This window comes from Mesoplodon bidens (genome assembly GCF_964165515.1).
Source record: "Mesoplodon bidens genome assembly, contig: HAP1_SCAFFOLD_157, whole genome shotgun sequence".
Lineage (NCBI taxonomy): Eukaryota > Metazoa > Chordata > Mammalia > Artiodactyla > Ziphiidae > Mesoplodon > Mesoplodon bidens.
In genome coordinates, this window is record NW_027671774.1 from 1,081,089 (window position 1) to 1,103,655 (window position 22,567).

The 22,567-nt window shown below is 51.8% G+C and overlaps 2 protein-coding genes across 2 annotated transcripts; both read right to left on the reverse strand.

Moving 5' to 3' along the window:
- Nucleotides 1-1,082: 1,082 nt before the first annotated feature.
- Nucleotides 1,083-18,158, reverse strand: LOC308611095 (BCL-6 corepressor-like; the record flags this gene model as incomplete). Its single annotated transcript, XM_081260016.1, is given in 8 exon segments — nucleotides 1,083-1,383; nucleotides 1,560-1,633; nucleotide 1,635; nucleotides 2,072-2,267; nucleotides 10,204-10,250; nucleotides 10,702-10,947; nucleotides 16,315-16,501; nucleotides 17,676-18,158. Coding segments are annotated over 8 exon segments (1,395 nt in total), but the record flags the coding sequence as incomplete, so codon positions are not given.
- LOC308611078 (interferon regulatory factor 6-like) lies at nucleotides 18,072-20,859 on the reverse strand. The gene is made up of 3 exons (XM_081260008.1): nucleotides 20,763-20,859; nucleotides 19,603-19,731; nucleotides 18,072-18,241 (listed from the first exon to the last, which is right to left on the reverse strand). The coding sequence occupies exons 1-3, from the start codon at nucleotides 20,854-20,856 to the stop codon at nucleotides 18,159-18,161; spliced, it is 306 nt and encodes a 101-aa protein (XP_081116134.1). The 5' UTR covers nucleotides 20,857-20,859; the 3' UTR covers nucleotides 18,072-18,158.
- Nucleotides 20,860-22,567: the final 1,708 nt, after the last annotated feature.

Below are 22,567 nucleotides of genomic sequence, written 5' to 3' on the forward strand. Positions count from 1 at the left end.
TGCGTTGGGCCTGTTGCTGCGCACGGGCTTTCTCTAGTTGTGGCTCACGGGCTCTAGAGCGCAGGCTCAGTAGCTATGGCACACGGGCTTAGTTGCTCCGTGGCATGTGGGATCTTCCTGGACCAGGGCTCGAACCTGTGTCCCCTGAACTGGCAGGCGGATTCTTAACCACTGTGCCACCAGGGAAGCCCGGAAGATCTACTTCTAGCGGGGGAACTCTGGACTCATGTGCATGTGTTAAGAGACCACCTAGGGCGGATCAGCCAACTTAGACAAAAGCAGGAGCAGCGCCCCTGAATGAGCCTCGTTGAAGGCCACCCCAGTGCTGCCTTGGCTCTGGCCACAACTCAGGTCACCCCTCTCCAAGTAAGTGCACCCCGTTCTAGTCACTGGGGAAAACCAGTCTGTATGACAACCCAAGAGAGATGGCAAACACCTCTTTGACCTCTCCTCTCCTCCGGCCCTCACGGAGAGAGCATGAGAAACACTCGAGGTCACCTGGCTTTCCTTTCCTTTCCCACACCTCCAACCCGCCCCTCAATGCTGCCGGGAGTGAGGCTCTTTCGAGAAGGGAGGTGGTACAATCCTTCCTGATACCCTGCCACGCTTTATGATCTCTATCCCGAATACAATGTCACCACAAAGGCAGACACGTTCCCAGCCTCAGAGTCCAAGGAGGATGCTACTCCTTAAGCACCGGGGTCAACACACAGCAGAGCAAGATGTCCTGATGTGTTCACTCCGAAGGGTTGGTCATCGGGCACAGTGGCCCGACCGTGGGGACAAGACTCGATCTAAGCAAATCTGAAGACACATAAGATCCCAGGTGCCACATACGGCTTTCTCTAATCTTATACGAGAAGACGGTACACATCAGTATCGTCCCGTGGACCTCACGCGCCTTGGACGGCCCCTATGGTAGCCGTTTGGGGTGGATCCCTTCCCCAAGAGTTTACTGACTGAAACTGTGCAATTGCAGTCGCTGACTCCCGTGTCCTTTGGGCTCTAGGGGTGTGTTCCAATGAGGGCAGTTGGCTGGGGAGCCCTCCCACCCCACAAACTTTTCTGGAAAAGTTCCACTGCATTATGTGAGGTCGGTGGACACTTGGTGAGGGATTCACTCACCCCCCAACCCAGCCACCCTCATCTGCTGAAGGGGATTTCTAACTCCTGCCACCCCACAGAACAGCTGGGCTGGCTCTCGACCACATGCTGGCCACGCTCACCCCTGAGCGACGGACACCTGGACGTTATAACACGACAAAACGGGGTCTTCGGAAAATTCAAACTCCAATAGGTCACCATAGGCCTCGTTGCTGTCATCCTGGTCCTCCGGTCGTGGGGGATTTGCTAAAACATCGTAACCACTTTCATCATCTGGTTCTAACCGGGGGGGGGGCGGCAAACAAGAGAGAGGTCAGTAAGCTGGAGCAAGATTCCAGCTGCTCTCCAAAAAGGACCCTGGAAAAATTCTTTCCCAAGCAAGCCCTGCTCACAGCACCACCACCACCCCCAGCCCCACCCCCACAAGCCCAACTGAAACGAACAAGGCTGCTCACCACACACACAGCTGCCAGAGAACTCCGAAGAGCAACCGGGGTTACCGTCGTCAGGAGCCTGCAGGTTATTTAAAGCCTGCAGAGAGAGGGGGAGAGAGAGAAAGAGAGAGAGAAACAAGATAACGCCTGCTGGTAAGAGGCAAGTGCTGCTGGAGTTCGGGAACATCTCACGCTGGGGCTGGTGTCACCTCCTGACAAGTCCCACTGCACACGCCTCCAGGTATCTGACTGAAACCTCCCCACGCGTCCACCCGCCTTCCTGAGGGACTGCCCGCCTCACCGCCCCAGCCTGCCAAACAAAAGCTAGCCTGGCTAGCTAAGAGTTTTCCAGCCCCCCACCTTGCAAAACTCAAAGTATGTATCTCTTCTTTGACAGACTAACGTTGGGCCGCTTTTCCCAGTAAAGGGTCACTTAGAGTAAACGAGGGTGGGGGTAGGGGGAACCCAGGTGAAAGGCTGTGAAGTCACCGTCTAGATGCTTGAACAAGACCGTGTCTTGAACTCTGCCGTACCTGTTAAGAACTTCTCCAGAAGTTCGCTGTGGTTCACTTTCTTGATGGTTCTACCTGAGTACGTAGCCAGGGTAGGATCAGCACCGTAGGAGAGGAGCAAGCGGACAATTTCGAGATGATCATTCTTGACAGCATCGTGGAGAGGCCTAGGAGAGGTGCGGAGGATTACACCTGTGCACGCGACGCTTGCTTCTAAGGACACGGGGCAAAATCGAGCGTGTGCGGCCAAGCCTCGTAGGCGCGCTATTTCACCGAGGAGGTGAGTGTACGGTCGCTGCGACAAATTACTCTGTTATTTCAACACATAACCCTTTACGGGACAGGTGAAGGGACCATCTCAGGCCTCATTCTTCAATGCAAATCTCTCTTAATGCATGGCCCAAGGAGGAACTCAGGCCACGATGAAAACGTTTCCAATGAACTTAAATAGTGACAGACTGTAAGAAGGTAACGTACGGCGGGGTGGGGGGAAGAACCCCAGCATCACGGAAGCAGATACGACAAGCCATTGTTATACCATTACAAATAAAACCCAAAAAGTGCAGTTTGTAAAAGAAACTAGGGGCAAAGTGGAACCTCTCCTGAAACCAACTTGGAGATGAGTGATCAACCCTCTCCCCCAGAAGCAGTCGAAAGGCAGGGCGAGTTCTCAGGAGGATACAGAGTCCTCCTGCCCGTATCCGCTGGGGTCAGGAACACTGTCCGCAGTCCCATCCAGAAAGGATGCTATTTGGAAACCATGAGCCACCAAATACCTTACGGTTTTGCTAATGTTATGACCGTCAGGAAAGCCCCAGTGCCCTGCCTCGTGGTGGCATCCCAGGTACAACCAGGAAGATGATTGGGCTGACTCAGACCTGGGCCTCTGGCCAATAAACCGAGGTCAAGGACAGAGTGGGGGCCAGGCCCGGGGATGTGGGTGGACACGGCAGGTCCTATCAAGCCAGTTGCCACTGGACCTGTCTGTACTCCTGCAACTTTCAACTCACATATATGTTCAAGATTGTGATTCAACAGATGCTGGTGGAGAGTCCAGGGTCTTCAAAGAGAACACCCCTGATAATTCATGCAGGCTCAACATTTTCAGGGACTTCTGTCCATAAGAGTGTCACAGACTTTTAAAGTTCTATGTAAATTTGCCAGAAAGATCTGTCCGATTCCATTCTAGAGGACTCCGCCACCAGTGTGCTTACATGGCACTCACTCTCCATCTTTCCTTCTGGGGATCCCCGCACACCCTGAGAACCACTGGCTATGCCCCAAAAGGGCCAGGCCAAGAGCAAGACCGCCACTGACCCGGTTTCATCCTGGGCACTGCAGTTGACATCGGCACCATATTCAAGGAGGTGTCGTACGATGTTGAGCCAACCTCTTGCACAAGCCTCGTGCAGGGCACAGTAACCCGCGTTGTTGCAGTGGTTCACATCACAAATCTTGTTCTCCAGGCAGTACAAGACCACTTCCTACGGGGAGAGGAGAGGAGAGGAGAGGAAATACCATCAGACCACCATACAGTGAAACTTGTAAGGGTGACCTCCCCATAGCTTGGCGGTACCCACTTTCAAAGGCATACATCCTTGGGGCCAAAAGCCCACCATGGCGCGGGCAGGCGGCAGGATCCTGGTGGGGGGTGAGAGTGCGTGAGAAGGGCTTGGAGATGCAGACAGTGTTGTCTAAGGCTCTGCTGCACCAGTGGCCTGGCCATGGGCAAGTTACCCTTGAACTTCTACAAGCTTCCACAGGGCTGCTGAGAGGACGCATTCGGATAGCGATGAAAGCCCTCAGCCCAGGGGCCGACGTGACCAGTACAGAGGTGTCACGGCTGCTAACATCTTAGATGACACATTGCCAAGCACAGACCATTCCCACTTGATGGGTCTGTTCAGTCGGTGGCAGTGGAAGATAACACAAGTTTAGATAAAAGTATGGATGACCAACACTTAAAGAGAGCTTCAATCAGCCGGAGAACATTCCCCAGCTTAGAAAAGCAGGGACACCCAGGTCAGCTACATCCTCGTGCCCCCTGTTAAGACCACAAATCAGAACCTGGGCCTCAGATGCTCTTGTCTGTATGTTAAGTAGAGTTAAAGAGAAGCTCTCTCCCTCCATCCTCGAGGAATGACACAAAATGCCTCCAATAACCCCACCCTCTATTTTGCCTCACTCCACCCTCTCGGGGCAGAATCAGTCAAAAATTTTCATATTTACTCAAGTTAATGACAGGAACCTGATACACCACAGGCTGCAACCTCCACATTTCAAGAATCAAATAAAACGTTCACCGCCCAACCCCACCCCCGGAGATGTTCTGTGTCAACACTGTGCATTAGAATCACTGTTATTAACCTTCTTTCTTTGGCTTGTTAAAATATTAATATGAACCACTCCCAGTAAGCAGAGCAGGAATTTATTCAATGTTTTATTACCTTAAGAAAGTTTTCAGACACATGGAAAGCATTTGCCAACAGAAAACACGTTATACTGTTTATACTGGGTAAGTCGTGCCCAGCAGAGAGCCGGCAGGTTCTGAGAGCTGGGAGTAGGCAGAACGTGCATGTGGCCCAGCACATGGTCTGCTGGGTAAGGGGGGATGGGATGGGGTCAGAACAGGCCTCCTTGTGACATCTCTCAGGTAACTTGTCTGTTAAACCCAAAAAGGGGGTCATTCTAGCCGCCCATAAGTGCGAGATGGGTTCTGTAAAACCTTTTATGCCCTTTGGAGGACACACCAATCAAAGGTGACCACTCACTTGGGAGCAAACTAGAATGTTCCATTTGCTTACCACGTGAAACCAATGGGGCATGCTGGTAAACCTGGCCATCGGTGCCCTGTTACTTCAGGTCACTGCAGCAGCTCCCTTCCAAAACAAGAGGAGGAAGAGAAAAGGCATGCCAACGAATGCATTTCTCCGTTTACATCCCAACCTGCCAAAAAGCCCACAATCCTCTGGGCTCCCAGGCCACCTGCCCCGAGCCCTGGTATCCAGGATACCGCATGAAGCTGCTGCTCTTTTAGCAGGCCCTCACTAGCCAGACTTGAGTGGACGGCTGCAAGCTAATGAGTTGTGTGCCCCAGCCAGGGAGAGGCCCTGTCATGTGGCTCTGGGATCAGCTCTGAACGCCACCAACTGCTGTGCACACATCAATTTACTCAACCCAGGGTTTATTTGCTGTGACAATCATGGCCTTCAACTGGAAACCTTCATCACTACTAGGGCAGATTCAAGGGTACCTAGAAATGAAAGGCCGTCCAAGCTGATGGGTAAGTCAACTCTCTTCTCCTGGAAGATGGCAGCAAAGGCAGCAGTAGCCCCACGGCCAGGTCAGACTTTTTGCCACGGGCTGTCCTAACTCAACCACGTTGATCCCACTATTTACACAGTGCTTCTCATTTCCCCAGATGAGGACGTCTTCTGTCACCCACAGGAACCCAGGAGCTACCAGGAAAGGAAGGTAGTACCATCCTCATTCAACACTTGGAAACTGAGGCCCAGAGATATTAAACCCCAAGTTCAATTAACATCAAGTACTAGACCTATAACTCAGGTCTTTGGTACCTGGTCAGCTGGGAAGATTCAAAAGGCCCCAGAGGGCCCCAGTTAGAGGGATGCAATCCAGCTGTGATGAGCATCCCACAGGCCTTCTCTGTTGGGGGTCAAGTGGGCTAACTACACTCTCCTAGCTAGGAGGGTGATGGCCTCTAAATGGATGGCAACCGTCGCCACCAGCACTTTCTCTAACTGAAAGGTGAAGAGGCGGGGCGAGTCTGTCGACGCAACACATTCCTTGGTTTATTTTCTCCGCTAGAAATAAACGGGAGTGTCTGAAGGGCAGCCCAGACATTCCGGAGCATAGTCAAACTGCTTTTGTCGGACAGCTCTCTGTTCAGCGGCTATAAGCCGAATGCCATTACCCGCAAAATGTAACCATAAAGGCCATAAGCCCGACGTTGTTAGTTAATTAAATGCCTCATTAACTTTTTTAAAAACATGACTTATTCAATTCATAGAAAATTTAACCATCACCGCTAAAGGCACAAGCATGTGGTTGCACACGGGCGTTTTAGCCTAAGAAATAGAAGCCTTTTTCCCAGGAGGGAAAGGTTTGAGGTCTTTGGCCACGCAAGTGATCTATTTAACGCGGATCTGAAGCCAGAGTGTGTTTCTAAACTTCCAGAACCAGATTATCATGACATAAAGCTCAGACAGCCATTATACTGCACATGGTATCTTTGGCTAAGCAGAAGAAAATAACCAAGAATGCTGAAGACAAAACTTCAGGAAAACCCTCCCAAACCACACGCTTATCTGCTTAAGCAAACTGTCCTTCAATTTGAAAAGGTTGAAGCTGCCACATCTCCCAACTGGGCCTTCATCCCAACATTTAAAATTCTGCCCAGAGAAATCCCAGAAATTTCTGCCCAGAGAAATCAAAGTTGAAAGCATTCATCTACTTGTCACAATGTTCAGCATCAACACTGGTGATCTGTGGAATCTACATATTGAAATTTACATTTGAAGAAAAAAACAAATCCCACCGTAAACATTCCCAAGGCTTCCTGTGCAATCAAAGGCCAGGTAGCCTAAAAAAGGATGGATCAAGTGCCCCTTGGTCCAGGCCTCAGAGCCACCAAACCAAAATGGAAACTGTCTTAGAGGACCAACGAGGGTCTTTTGACGTCTCTGGTCCCAAAGGGAGGCTGCTGGAAATGATGCCAAGTTCACAGGTGGGGCTCGGAGCCCCGCCCCCCCACGGCGGGTGCAGCAGCACCCCGCCCCCCCATCTCCAGCATTTGGTGGAAGCAGGAGTCTACTTTCTCAACCCTAACCCAAAAGTTGGGGTTAGGGGTCTCCCCCCCACCTCCAGCGTTTGCTGGAAGCAAGGAGACTATCTTTTCAACCACGGGGGGTCTAGCTCCACATTATGTGCAACATCTGCTCTGTCCTCCTAGGCGCCCGCTCTCAGCTCTTGGGAAACCAACTGGGTGCTCCTTGGACTTCACCTGCAAGTAACTGCGCTAACTACCACAAAGTGCTCTCTAGCTAATGGAGAGGTCTCCAAGAGACGTGTAGATATAAACAACAGCACATTCAACCCACAACAACAACAAAAAAACACCCCAAACTAAGCATAGCCCTAGTGCTTCCAACTACCCACCCACAGTCATGCCTTAGGGCCAAGGCAGGCACACTTCCAAGGGCTCACGGCACTATGGACCGGGGTGGGGGGACACGACGGGAGACGGGGGACAGGGGCACAGAGCTGGCTGAGGGTGTGGGCGCCAGGGCTCCGGGCCAGCCTGGGTCCTGCCACCCCAGTGCTCAGCCACACCTCCACGCTCAGCCTGCTGCACCGCGTTTTACTGTCACCATTCAACTCCCAGAGGGCTGATGCCAGCACAGAAAAATGCCTTTGCCCTGTGGGCTATTACATCACAATTGCTACTGACAAGTATGGTGGGGGAACTGCACAGGGCAGAGAGAGTCATCTCTCTCACAGAGGTTTTGAACTGTCAAAAGGGCAATTCCAGTGTGAGCCAGTCTTGCTGAGGAGCGTGGTGGGCTGTGGAGCACTGCTGGATTGCTACCTGTACGGGTATCAGCTAACCCCTCTGAGGCTCAGTTTCCTCATCCGAGAGTGGGCTACTACTCGTTACTCCCAAGTGAAGATGTTAACAGGGTGAAAGGAGTTACTACAGATCACAGGGGCTTAGGCAGATATCAGCTATCTTTCTATGTTGCTCTAGCAATAGAAGCTATCACTGTCATCAGCCGTGCTGGGTTGGGATACAGCAGTGTGGACAGGGAGTTTTGTGCAAGGCTCAACCCCTGCTCCCCGCCCATCAGCCCTCGGCTCCCGTGCCCTCTCAGAAAGAGACTGCTCAGGTCTGCCCCACTCCCACCCCTACTCTGCACAGACACGTCCCACCCGCTATCCCACAACAGGGGCATCACTCTGCCCCAAACAGCACAAGTTAGTAGAGCTAATAAGTACTCTCCTACTCTCCTTCTTGCTATTCAGAATCCAAAAGGGCTCATTAAAATTCCCCTGGTTGGGCCTCCCTGGTGGCGCAGTGGTTGAGAGTCCGCCTGCCGATGCAGGGGATACGGGTTCGTGCCCCGGTCTGGGAGGATCCCATATGCCGCGGAGCGGCTGGGCCCGTGAGCCATGGCCGCTAGGCCTGCGCGTCCGGAGCCTGTGCTCCGCAACGGGAGAGGCCACAACGGTGAGAGGCCCGCATACCGCAAAAAGAAAAAAAAAAAAAAAAAAAAAAAAATTCCCCTGGTCGCCAAGCCCTGGGTTAGGTCAGATTTTATACCAGAGATAAGTGAGCCAGACTGGCCGAAGCAGCCTACCTGCCTGAACGGGAACGGAATATCAGAGAGGCCTGCCTTTCTTTTCACACCACGACTGAACAAGCCAACAAACAGCCCGCAGTGTGAGTGGGAGCCAACGCAAACACCCTGCTGGAACACCCAGCCCAGCCTGCCACGTGGAGGGGGCTGGGCTCTGAGACCCGCCCCCCATCCCCAGCCAGTGTGTCCCCCACCCAAGGAGCAGCAGCCAGTGGATCCTGATCCGGGGCACCCACAAGAATGTTCATCTCGTAGCCAACCCGGGAGGCCTGCTGTAGGAGGGTCTCGCCCGCATTCTTATTGACAATAAGTCTCCGCGCTTCCGGTGGCATCGGGCGGGACTGGGTGGTCTCTGGAGGGGAGCTTGAGCATGTCAGCTGCGAGGCCTGGGAAGCAGGTAACAATTGCTGCAAACAGTCCAAGGGCTTCTGGTCCTGTTTGGCCGGCGAAAGATCATAGTCGGAACTGGGCTCAGGCCGCTTTCAAAATCTCCGGACGGTCACCTATCACGAAACCAGGCAGCGCACACATTTCAGGCTGTCCTTCCACCACCCGCCTGGTTCGCCTCCTCCCTGAGTTACAAACCTGAGTGGAGGAAAGCACTTTTCCTCCTCTCTGTCTGGGGGAGGCGGGGCGCGAGGAAGGGGTTGCATTTTTACTCGCTGGAAACTTCACCACCACCCAGGAGACAGGTCCCCTAGGAAGGGGCAGGGACGATTTGGGGGGAGGGGTTCAGGAAAAGGAAAGCTTTGTCCCCAGAAGCAGAGAAGTAGGCAGGTGGGATGTGCCTGCATGGGCCCGGGGGGCGGGGGAGAGAGAGGGGCAAGAGGTACCTTGCCATCCGCATTGTCCACCTAGGAGTCCCCTGGCAGCGGCAAGCCCCACCTGGGCTCCTGAGGGATCAAATGCTTGGTTTTGCACGGTCGCTTCCCGGATGGTTTCTCGCTGTTGTCGGTGTATTGCTGCGGCAGGGGCGAAGGCTGCCGATCCATATCTTCGTCCATGCACAGCACATCTGTCAGGGGGAGAAGCAGCGGGCGTTACACAGTTGTAGCCGGTGAGGAAAGAAAAGCCCATTGTTAGCACTGATCGTTGGAGCAGCTTCAGTTTTTAAAGATATACCAATTATGTTTTCAAAGCACTAATATTTTAATTATCCCACATTCAACCGGCAAATAGGCTAACCCACGAAACGCCAAATGGCAAGTCGCTTCAAAGGGCCGCAAGACAGGGCAGAAACCAGCCCTTCGTGCGCTCCCGTCCCCACCCGTGGGGGGCCTGGGTGCTTGGGACAGGGCGACTGGGGACAGCCTGAGGCTGGAATGAGGGCACTGACAAGCGCCCGGGGTCACCCAAGACTTCCCTTCCTGCCCAGCCGCGGGCTGGGTGATGAGGAGCAGCCCAGGAAGTCGAGCTCCCGCCTCACTGTCCATTCCATAAGGAAGTGTGCAGGTTGAAAGGACCTCATGAAGAAAACTCCCCGCTTGCCACACGCTACTCTTGTCAACTTGGATGGCGCTCAGGTCCCCTCCAGGGCCGTTTCCCACAGAGGGCGGGTGATCCAACCTCCGGGAGCACCCCCCGCCCCGTGCGTACCTTGTTCATTGTCACTGCATTTAAGGGACTCCTCCAACCAGCTGCTGTTGCTTTTGGCCTCTGCCCTTTTCCTGCCAGGTTTCTCTTCGGAGATGCTATTGCCCTGGGGGGTGACCGCAGGCTGAACCGCCTGGGTCACTTCCTTCCTGCCCTGCCGGCCAGGTTTGCTCTCTGCTCCCGCCGTTCTCTAAGGTGCAGCAAGCGGTGCTGCTTTCTGGGATGGAGCCCTGTTAATTCAATGCACACCTCAGGTTGGTCAGCTCACTATAATGTGGCTCTTCTAAGTGGTTAGAGGAACTGTTTGTCATTTCCCTCTCAGGCCAGTCAGCTAATGGAGAAATAACTACAAATTAAAGAAGAAGCCCCCTAGGGCGAGGCGGGGGGGTGAACAAACTGTCTTACACATCACTAACAGGGGTGGGGGAGGGGAGGGGTGTGGCCACTGTGTTGGCTGGAACTTGTCACCAAGTCTCGGGAGGGGGCCTATTTGCCTTTGGCCACCTTTGGGCTCCAGCCCCGGCAACTGGCTTTGGGGGGGTGGGGGGTGGGATGGGGGTGGGGGGTGGGGAGGTGTGAGTGGCTCCCCCCAGGGATCCAGGGTGGGACTGGAACTTTCCACTGCTCCGCTCCAGGACTTCCGTAGGGTGCCCTGCGGGCCCGAAGCCAAACCGAGCTCACCTTTGGAGACCCGTCTCCGCTTGGCTTTCAGCAGAGAGTCCTCCGGGAGCACAGTGGTCTCAGTGTGGTTCCTATCGCCAGAGACCTTGCACTTTCTGTTCAGCCGGAGGGTGGGGCTGCGTGACGCGTCCGGGGCCGCCTGGTTGGCGGGGGACTCTCTGGGGGGCTCCGTGTCCATGTCCTCAGGAAGATCACTGTCTTCTGGGGCTTCAAAGCGGTCAGGTTTGCTTCCATCAAAACACTCCCCTAGGGGAGGGGAGACAACCCGGAAAGGAGGGAACAAAGGTCACCAGGAGCAGGCAGGACCCCCATGCCCAAGGCAATCTGCTACCAACAGACCACCCCCCTTTGGAGACCAGGGGCCTCACACGCCGCAAGCACAAAACCCTCAGAAAGACGTCCCAAAGGAAGGACAGCTGAACACAACCAGCAAAGAAAGCAGAAAATGAGGCGCGTAGCCCACTCACAATCCATCCTTCAAGGGTCAAGGTGAGGCATCTACACCATTCCTCTATAGGCATGTGAGATCACTCCCTAACTGCTTAACTCTCCAAGGTGGCTTACTTTTAAAGGGGGGGTGAGTGACCTCACAGTAAGATCCAACCAATCAGGGAGCTACAAATGACTATGGAAACAGCTGCTAGTCAACAAAAAAGGCTGATGTCATCAAGAGACCAAATAGCCCCCAACTGCCATCTACACAGACATAGCACCAATGTTCACTTGGGTCAGCAGGGGCGAGGGTGAAGAAAAAGGGTAGGGAAAGAATGGTGGGAGGCTGGGAAGCTGGGGAGACCAAGGCAAGAGGAGCCTGGCAAAGGGAAAGGAAAGGCTTCCTGGTGCACACACAAGGGTCAAGGGCAATTTCAAAGAACTCAACCAGATTGCTACAAGTCCGTCTGTCCTCTTTCCACACCCGTGGGGCGAAAAGCATTTCACTGCCATCGAGGGGCTGCTCCTAGTTCCTGTCTAGGAAGAAGGCCCTCAGTGACACCAGTCACCCACCTGGCACGTCTCCACGCCTTCCTTCCCAGGCAGCAAGCATCTAAGGACATTTCAAAGACAAGACTCCAACCCCCTTCATGGGGGGTGGGGGGCAGGGCTGAACTGCTCACACCCCAGCTCTGCCTGTGTAGCTCCTGCCCCCCTGCTCAATCTAGCATCCACTTGGGGCTTTTCCTCCAATCACCCCAGCCTAACATCACTCCTCACTTTTGCTCTAGCCAAAGAAACAGTTCAACTGCTTTGCTAGTCACATTGTTTCTAACACACAAATAATTCCATAATGATCACTGTGCTGGTAAAGAGTTCCCCGAAGATGACCCTGTGTCCATCACCGGCCGGGGGTGGGGGTGGGTGTATGAGTTTCGTATTTCGTTAACACCTGAGCTAAGCTCCCACAGCCCGTTTTTCTAGATGAAATCATGGACACACCCCTCACATGCTGCTCGCATTCCTCCTCCTCTCCCTAGACCACTTCAAGTATCACTCCCACTTCGGCCCAGCAGGCTGGTCCCCTGATCAGTCTCTCTTGGGGGCATTCCCAGCATTTAATGGCAGCCAGTTGTGGGGATGAACCTCACCCTGGCCTGGGCTAGCCTGACCTGTGTTCTCAATGGTGGAACACACTTAGCTTTTCTCCAAGGGTATCCCAAGGTGGGAGAGATCCCCATCTACTCTTGCCGGAATGGTGGAATCACCCCAACCGCGAGGGTCTCCTGCCATGGCAGCAGGAGAAACCCCAAACTCCTGGCCTGTGCTTACAGGTGATGCAGCCCAGGCTACCGCAGGCCCGGTGAAGACGGCGTGCTGCAACTCTCACTCCGGCTGCTCTGTGACCCTCTTAAACACTCGGGCAGGAATGGTGCCGCTTTACAACTTGGCCCCCTTCACTTGTAAAGTGGGAATGTTATTGCTAGCCTCCCTCCAGGGTGGGCTTCATAATCACGGGCCGGGCTCAGCACAGAGAAAGGCTGGAAAAATCCCTTTAACCAAAAGATGCCAAGACTTTCAGACCAGCCTGAATCTCAGGCCTGAAACGTAGGAAATTTTAAGAGGTGAGCCCTGCTGGTTACACCATTGGACTTCTCTGGTCCAATCAGCCTTCCCTAAAAGCTCCGTGGGAGGGGATCCATGGAGAAATGGAAGGGTTACCTTAAGAACCCCCATGTCCAATTTGAAAGTTTCTTTTTCCAAACTAGGTCCATCCACCCATCCCCCAACCCCGGAGCTTTTTAGGGCAAAGACCTCAATTCCCCTCAGCTAAGGCCCCCCAAGACCTTACGCTAGTGTGACCTTACCCAGGCCAGTAATAATCCTGAAGGACACCCACCCCGACTGCCCAAGATGCCCATGGCCACCAGCTATGGGGTAGAGGCTCCGTGTCACTTGGAGCTTCTCAAAGACTGTTCTAACCACGACCCGCAGGAGGATGACCCTTGAGGGCAAAGGAGTTGGAGAGATAAATAGATACATGGGGATCCTAACCATCAGGCTTTGCCATCATTGCTACTTTTGGCCCTTCTAAAAGTGGGAAGCCATGTGCCCTTGGTCACCCAGTCTAAGCAAGATGTGAACGTGGTCCCTGCAGCATGGTCCTATGACTCACAGCACATATATCCCAAATTCATTATGGTTGTACCATAGCATCACCTCACAGAAGCATCACCACAGCAACATTTACAAGTCACTGTGGCAGCAAAGCACCCTCCCCACTGTTGAGCCATGCCCAGTGAGGCCTAAACAAGGTGAGAGGGTTCTGAGTCGCTGCAAGGCTCCCCAGGATTAAAATCCCCTTCTCCGTAGCTTAACTATAATAGCACCTCCAGTGAGGGCTAACCTTGTTCAAAGTTACACCCGCTACACAAGGAGTGCAGGGGATCTCTGTTCCAAAGTAGTTTACAAACGTGCAGGTGCTCAGCTGGAAGAGAAGTTCCCTGAGCAAAGAAGTTTCATGAAGCCCCTCGACTGAGGCTTCCTCCAGCTCCTGGCCAGGCACTGCCACTGAGCAGGTCCTAGGCCTGTCCCAGCCAAGTGGCTGGCAAGGGAGATGGTTACTCCAAGTTTGAGAAGGAAGGGACCAATGCCTCCTTGCCCCGCCCCATCTTCAAATGCCACTGAGCGTTCCTAGTGATGAACTTCCAAGTCTGAGGAACCTTCAAACTCATTTGGTGAACTTCCAAAATAAAAATTTCACTCAGCCACCCATGTGATCATAAAGAATAAATGAGTATCTCGGCCACTGTGTTTTCAAGTTAATTTCTTTTTTAAACAAGCCCCTAGCAACAAGATGCGCCCGCACCAGGACAACCAGGGCCGCGCAAACAGCACCCACCACCTTAGAAGCTCCTGGGCCCTCCATGGGTAGGGGCTGCCTCAGAAGGGGGAAGGCATCTTGAAGGCATCCTGGACCCTCTCTGGGACCCCTGCCCACCCCAAATCCCCGCCCCAGCTCCCATGTGCTCACAGCTCGGCTCTCGGCCACACCGACACCCATGAGAAGCACCTGAGCCCATATCAGCTCAAGACGTGATGGCCCAAGAACAAGAAGGCCCGTTCATATCCAGCTGAATGGAATGAACACCTGCTGGGCCTTGGACGTGGAGGCCGCAGTAAGAAAAGTGGCCCCTTCAGGTGACCTTTCCTGACCAGCTATTTACAAACCCCACGTCTCTACAAGACAGAGGGTGGGTGGGGAACCCACCTCCATTGCCCCAACCTTTCAAACGCAGCCCCTCACCTTCCCCAACCCTTCTCCTGCCCTCCCATGGTGGCGATTCATGGCTCACTGGGCCATGTCCCGGGTGCTCCAGGAAGAGACCCGTCGGTCGGTCTGAGATTGGAGGCCGGCGGTGGGGGGAGGGGGCTTTCGGAATCATCTGGGGCTCAGGCCCTGCTCCCCATCAGCCACACCGAGTTCTCGTTTCCACGCTCAGCAGGAAAGACTGGGAAGGACGCACACAAACGTCTCTGGGAAGAAGGGCGGGTGAGGCCACTGAGACGTGAAGGGCAGCGGCCACCCTGGGTTTGGCCACGTTGCTGGAGAAAAGGGCGAGAAGACTCGAGGCCGGTTAACTGCCCGCTCCCTTCCTCCAGCCTCCCTCACCATCCACCCAGAAGAGGCAGATCCCATCCTCAGAAAAGTGCAGCCCCGTGAACTTGGCCGTGCCCACTTTTATCACATCTCTCGGAGAAACTTCCCCAGGAGCTGAGTTATGAGGCCACTCGGGAGGGTAAGGGCTGCGTGTCAGCTGTGAGCACAGGCAAGGAGGGAGGCCTTCTTGCTGCTTCACTCCAGGGTGGCCTGGACCCTCCGTTTTTCATTCCAATCCCGAGGGGGAGGAGCTCGGAATCGTCTACTCCAGGCAGATCAAGAGCCCCATCCCTCGGGTAAGGCCGCCACTGACTAGCCCCAGAAATCCCCTTCTACGGGAGCCACGTGGGACAGACCAGTCCCAGTGTGGCTTACCCAGAACCGTGGCCACAGGCCTTTGTCTGACCCCAAAGATGAGCTGGGGGAGGGCAGTGCTCCAAGCAGCAGAGAGAAGCACACGCTGTGGCTGACCACAATTTTCCCGAACTGCATCAAGCACCCACGACCTAAGCGTGCGGGCGAACGCCGACCCTATGACTGGGTCCAAGGGCCTGGGCCTCCCAAACGTGCCCACCACCCCCGACTGTCCCGTCTCAGGAGGATTGCACGCCCACCCTGTCCTCGACGTTCACCTAGGTGCCCTCACTCACCATTACCGGTGAGGTTTCTGGGGTCCGGAGCAGGCTGCGGCCACAGGCCACCAGCACGCACACTGAAGAAAGCGGGAGAAAGACCTCCACTTGCTGCCAACGCATCTCATTCGCCCAGGAAGTCTCGAGGGCAAAGCCCGAAGTCAACCCCAGTGGGGGAGCAGCCGATGGGACCGCAGAGTGTGACTCGAGGCCAACACGAGCTTTCTCTCCAGTTCGGCCTCCAGAACAGAACACACCCGTCTGGTGGGAAGACACCCTCGTTGATCCCACGGCCTGGGAGCGTGGTGTCAGCTCCTCATGACTGCAAACGAGCCTCCACAGAACACAATGATGCTCATCTCTCTGGGGCCTTCATCAGCCCTCATCGCACTTGAACGAAACCTCTGCCTCTGGAGGGAGAATCCGAGTACTCTCCACTCCCTCCCACAGGAGACTGTCACTCTGGAGGGTCTGGCTCTGGCTGCAAGTGTCATTCCACTGCTACCAAAAACCCGTGTCCGTACCTGCTACACAACAGAACACATACCTGCTACGCCGGAGGTCCTGCACTGCCATTCCTCTGCTCTACTGTATCAGACTATTACTAACTACAGGACTAGCATTGCTCCGGAAAAAGGAGACGCGTGCCAGGAAACAGCATTTCATAGGGGCTTCACTCCTGGATGCCGCAACGCTCAAAAGGACAACCAGCCTTGCAATCCACAGCTGGGAAGGGTGGCCAGAGCAGCCCGTTCTCCGAACAGCCAGCACCCAGACGCTGGGCCGTCGGAAGCGTACTGCTTCCTCTCACCTCCCTCGGCACTGGGAGCGGAACCGCCCCGTTCCCACCGACGTGGTACCACATGCGAGCCGCCTGGGTTCACTTACATCTCTCACTGTCGTTCTGGTCGGCAATGGCCTCCTCCCGGGCGACCGACTTTGGCTTTTTGTCCTGACTTCCTTTCAGCCTTTCCCAGTCAGCGGGGCTGAATTTGTGCACCTCAGAGTCTTTGGTCGTGGGGTGGCCACCTTCTCGCTCTTTCATCTCCAACTCTGAGAAGTGCATCACTGCACGCTACAAAGAGAACGGAGATGGAAAAAAGACACACCTTACCACCAAAGCTATTTCACTGCCCTTACCTTAAAGGAAAGTATCTTCAAAGAAAAGTTTGCCCCAAACCAACCACAATTTATGATACAACTGAGATATTTTAAAATTGAACGATAAAAATGTAAGAGTGTCTATGTGTAACTAGTCACACACTCTTTATTCGTAAAGCCATACGTACGTAGAGATATATGTGGTGTGTATGTATAGCCATACATACACTGTGGCATACAGACAGACATTCTCTTTCGGAGGTAAATAAAACAAAACAAAAACACAATGCAAAGAAAGCGAAACAAAAACACAACAGAAAAGAAAACAAATGCACAATGAATAAAGATGACCATGGCCCACAAACTTCCCTTTGTATATTTGGAAATGAAATTTAACTCAAAAGGTTTATGGAAGATTCTAGTAATAAAAATTTGAAGAACTGACCTCACAGTAAGCAGCGGGTAGACATAAAATACTGTCCTCTTGTAATCCTTCCACCTATGTAATTAAAATGGGCACTCAATGGATCATTTAGATAACTTCATCCATTTTTATAACCATAAACCAATTTTTTTCTTAACATTGCAAAACAATTTGCTTTATTTGTCTTTTAATTAAAAGTAAAATATCTTAAGGAAATTCCTATACAACATCTATCATTCACTAGCAAGTTAAATACATACTCTATCCCTTTAAGCAAGGTTGGTGTTTTTGTTTTGTTCGTTTGTTTTTTTGGTGGAAAAAAAAAATTGCACGAATCTCACAGACATGCGGCCGCTACACACCTCCACCAAGTATCACGTAAGGCATTCTAAGCAGCGCTTTTAGGTATATTTGTTAACATACAGTAACGGCAGAGAAATCAAAGCGATTGATAGGTAAATGTCTTTTAGACATCCTTCGCAATAATTAAAACTTCCGTTATCAGCATTCGAGTGGTGTTTGCTTAAAATCTACAGAATAACTTCAAGTATCCACTTACGTCCCCTTACTGGACACATTTCAAACATTTCAATTACGCTAAGCTTCATTAACCAAATCAGCCCGGTGTCCTGCCCTATCATACCCCCGGTCCCCTCCTCTTCACACATTAAAAAAACCTGACAACTGGTCAGGCTCCTGAAATTCGGGGGTGGGGGGGGCTCACCTGCAATGCCCGCTGCTCCCGGTCGAGCTGACTGGAGTCTGCGTATAGTCCGGTAGCGACACACTTGAACCGGTCACCCACGTAACCAGCGGAGTTGGCGATTCTCTTTGCCAGCTTAGATGGCTTCGGGTTCAGAACTTTGCCATCGGTTGATCCTGCCTCGTCAGCTCCGTCTTTCGTGTAGGTGGGGGTGACGTCCACACTCGGTGGGGCACTGCCCACGCAAAACGGTTTGGGATCCTCTTGGGTTTTCCCGAAAGTGACCGCAGAGCCGTCGCTCCCCAGGGTCGGCTGCAGGAATGGAGTCGAGACCGGCGTCGCCAGGTTCTCCTTGTTGGTTACCGCTGGAACATTCTCCTTGCTGAAGCCGGAAACTGGCTGGCCCGGAGCCTGTTTGAAAGTATAGGCTTCGTGGAAGTCACTGATGCGTCCCAACTCCTCTCTCAGGGCAATGAAATCCCGGTGTGGCTGTAGGGCCACATTTTACTTTTTTATTTTTAATATACGTTCACATGTTTCCAGAAAGGATCCAAGGTGGCCCATAACGTAAGGACACACAATATTAGCTTTAAAAAAACATGAAAAAAAAAAAAAAAGGAAATCATGATCCTGGAAATGGGTTGCATCCTTTTAAGGGGTGAGAATAACAGAATGAGTGAGCCAAAGATTTGGGAAAGGATCTCACATTTCCAAATGTCCAAATCTTAAAATTGCACCAAGTGGGAATGTAGCTGTGGCAATATTAACCTGAGAGAGCTCTATGATCGTTGTCTTTACTCATCACTTGGTTGCAAGGTTATAAATGACAGGGTAAGTGAAGGAGGGCAAGTAGACAGATAAGAGTCATTTCCTGATTCTCAAAAGAAGGGGCATCACCTAGGGAAGGGGACTCCAAAACCCTACAGGAATCGTCTGGATATACTAAAGTTTCTAGGTGGCAAAAGTATCTCATTTGACCCTAGGAGCCAAATGGAACTTAGAAAAGTAGTGAAAAGCTACTCAACTGAATGCAAGTCATATGACTAGGAGCATGTCAGTGAAAAGTTCAAGGGAAGATGCTGTGGAAGAGCAGTTCACCTTGTGGTTGAGAATCCTCAGAGCGTGCAATGCGAGGTGCAGTACCTGCTCTGTCTCACAGGGACCCTCCAACCTCTAAACGCATCTCTCCTGGGAAACTGAATTCAAAGAGTCAATTTAAAAAAAAGAGAGGGCTTCCCTGGTGGCGCAGTGGTTGAGAGTCCGCCTGCCGATGCAAGGGACACGGGTTCGTGCCCCGGTCCGGGAAGATCCCACATGCCGCGGAGCGGCTGGGCCTGTGAACCATGGCCACCGAGCCTGCGCGTCCGGAGCCTGTGCTCCGCAATGGGAGAGGCCACAACAGTGAGCGGCCCGCGTACCACAAAAAATAAATAAATTAATTAATTAATTTAAAAAAGATAAAAGTCTCTAGTAGAGAAATTTTATCAGAGCCTAGTATTAAGAGCTGTAGAGCCACAAGTTTCCCACGATACAGCCTTAGCAGAGGCTGTTAAGGCAGTGACAGAAAATTTGTACCGAGGGAAATAGCAGAAGAGTTTGCCTACAATTCACGAAAAGGATCCCTGCACTTGGCCTGAAGGAAATCAGCAAAATTTGTAACAGCTTGTGTATTTGTATGCGGGATTGAGAATGAATTTCATTTTTTAATTTCTCTGAATTATCACATAAGATTCAGAAGATGCTCTCTCTGCCTAGAAGCCACCCCACTGGGATAACTATGCCTACGGAGTGCCTTTGCCTATGACTCCTACTTGCTAACAGACTGGCAGCCTGGCCCCAGGGCCTGGTCGCTGCTCCCAGTGCAATGGTGGATATGGTGTCAACGGTTGCAAAATCAAAGCCCCGTACATCCTCTCCATGCCTCTGTCCCACCCCCAACCCCACTCACCATTGATGTTCAGGAAGGGGAAGGTGTCCTGGATGGGAACGTGGTGCTGTGACTGGTTCAGCTCATCTTCCTCATCTTCTTCATCCACACCATTATCTTTCTCATCCCAAGGAGCAGATCCAGTGGATCCTACCCGAGAAACACACACACACACACACACAAAGGTCAAAAGTGAGGCGCTCACGTTGCACTGTCATCCCTGCAGCTGACCCACTGTTCAAGCTAGGCACTGCCAGCACAGAGGTTCCTTGGGTTCAGTGTGCACCCTCAATGCCAAAGAGTGGGAACCAAGGGTGTTCACCCCACTCCCAGCTCCTCCTACGGAGCCCCAGTGCAAGCTCTCATCCCCTCCCCTATCCAGGAGCTGCAGACCCTACTCCCTTCTCCTAGAAATCTTTTAATTCCTACTCTAAACCCCTTTCTACACATTCGCATCCCTTCTAAGGACCCAAGGAGCACGGCTTCTCTCCTTTATAAGCTTAATGTGAAGACAGACCCTTCCCTCATGGCAGAGCCTCACTAGATTCACTGGAGGTCAAGTCTAAATTATCTGGCTCTTAGTCGGAACTGGCTAAACATTGAGTAAATATAGGGATCAGGTGGTATTCTCCTAGGAAAAAATACCATACAAATTAAATGATCACTTACCCATCATTTATAAAGAGAACTTAATAGCCTTCATAATGTCATGGCAATTGATTCTTACAACAGCCTTTGAAATACGCAGGAAAGATGAGAACCCAGATTTTATAGTGGAAGAAGCTGAGGCTCAAAACGTTGAATGACTTGATTCAATGTCCCACAAGTAGTGAAATGGAAAGACCGAGGTTTATAACTCAGACCTTCTAAGTTTTAAGCCCTCCTTCTTCTAAACTACCTGGCCTCTCTTCTCAGTGTTGAGTCCCAAGAGAAGTTATTTTTTATAGAACTCAATACTCCCTCTTCTTTCTAATGCTTTACTGTTCCACTGGGTGGGCAGGAAGACTGTGCTGAGTTTATATCTTTTGTTCTCTGGGTTCTTTCTAGGGACAGCATTTCTTGCTTTATTTACCAGTCTTCAACTTTGTAAGCGAGGCGACTTTCAAGTCGACTATCCCTTTAAGGGTCCAGCCCGGAACCTGGCACACTGTCCACCTTCTCCCCAGCAGCTGGGGCCTCACCTGGGTTAATGATAGAGCCCTGGGGCTGGGAGATGTCACACACTTGATATATCTTCACTGGGTTCATGGGCACCTCCTTGGTGCCGTCGTACATCAGGTTGAATTCCGTGCTCTTGTTGAGCGCACAGCGGAGCTGGGCCTTCCATTTAGCTGGGTCGGGGTCGTCCACCCCTTCCTGGTACTTCCCCTGTCTCCACAGCCCAGGCCTGAGGGATAGGAAACTGCAGTGAGTGCCTGCTTGTTGCCCAGAAACACTGGAAAGTGTGCCCGCCCTACCTCGTACAGACACAGATACACACAGCCCTGCCTGACCGCCCCATCACCCCAACTCCAATTTACAGAGACTGCAGCAGAAAACACCATGTTGGGGACCAGGCAAGGCAGGGCCTGAAAGAAACTAAACCAAATGCAAATACAGTATTTTAAAAAGAGGAGCCTCATCTCAAGTGCTTGTGCCAGCATCATCTGTCAAGACTACAATGGCCTTAATGAAGGGTTGAAAATAAAGAAAAATCTGGAACACGTATACACCAAAATACTAATGGTAACTTTTGGATAGCAAGACTTCAGGTAATTTTGTTTTGTTTTGTTTGCCTTATTTGTTTTTCACATGAATTGCTTATATAATAAGAAGAGAAAGGGAGGTGGCGTATGATATGAAGAATTTAGGCTTGCTGTTCCCTCTCCCTTCAGTCTTTAAACTGATGCACAAATAACTGTTGAAACCAAGTACCTTTAGGAGTAGCAGCCCATAGGAGGGCAGGAAGCACGCTCTGGGGGTTCAGCTGGCCTCAGTGCGAGGCTGAGGGCCTCAAGTCCTAATAAACTCACACCACCTGCCTTTCCCTGCTTCCTCAAACTCCCACATTGGGAACATTTTGCTGGGAACACCAGTGGCTGGTGGCCTGGGCCAAAACCAGTATGGCCCCGCCTCTCTGGTTTTCAATTTCCAGGTCTAACAGGCATCTATGTGTCTGTTCACGGGATATCAGCCCTCCTCCACTGTTAACGTATCTCAGATGTCTACACTTTCTTCAGGGCTGTGACGTATGTGCTGGTGCAGAAAAGGGGGATGTCTTTTGCAGAGGACTCAAGATCAAGAGAACGAGATGGACCGGCCAGACTGCTCCCACTTGATGTTAGGAAGATAAGGTGGCCATGTAGTTAGAATTCTACAGCGGAACATAGCCTATATAGTCTATGGGTTTGCGGATCTACAACTTTTATTTTTTCAGTAATGCCAACCAAGCTCGTAAGAGACTGACATATAATCCAGAATGCCAGTCTACTCGTTTTCAAAGGGGGATAAAGCTGGTCAGTGACCAGCATGGTTAAGTCCAATAACCTGGACATAACCATGTATGATCTCAACCAGTAACTCCTGTATCTGGTTTCTAATGACAATTCCAAGAACATAAGACCCACTCACATTTAAATCCAAATTTTCAGATGACTCCAAAGCTAAATGGAAATGATTTGATATTGAACTCTAAATTTGCATTATCTAGACTATCTCTTACCCAGTTGGGTAACCCAGAATCGACAGTAAAAGGCTCCTGCTTTCCCAAAAATCACAGGGCGTAAAGATGAAAAGCACTGGAAAGGCAAGACCCCCAGTGAATTTGCAAAGCTGCTCTTGTGTCTTTGTCTTTGTGACCTTGAAGCCAGGAGGAATTCTAAAAATACAAATGTATTAATTATTAAAACTTGACTTTACTGAATATTGTTCAGATCCCCAAGCCTACAAAAATAATTTTATTTTTTAAAAAATGCTCCCTCTTGGGCCTCCCTGGTGGCGCAGTGGT

Bases quoted from the DNA above. Each gene is read 5' to 3' on its own strand.
- LOC308611078 (XM_081260008.1), bottom strand. From the start codon at position 20,856: ATGTACGACGGCACCAAGGAGGTGCCCATGAACCCAGTGAAGATATAT. The intron at 19,732-20,762 runs GTGAGGCCCCAG...TTTCTCGGGTAG, and splicing joins GGGCTCTATCATTAACCCAG to GATCCACTGGATCTGCTCCT. The intron at 18,242-19,602 runs GTGAGTGGGGTT...GTTTTTTTAAAG, and splicing joins CCCCTTCCTGAACATCAATG to CTAATATTGTGTGTCCTTAC.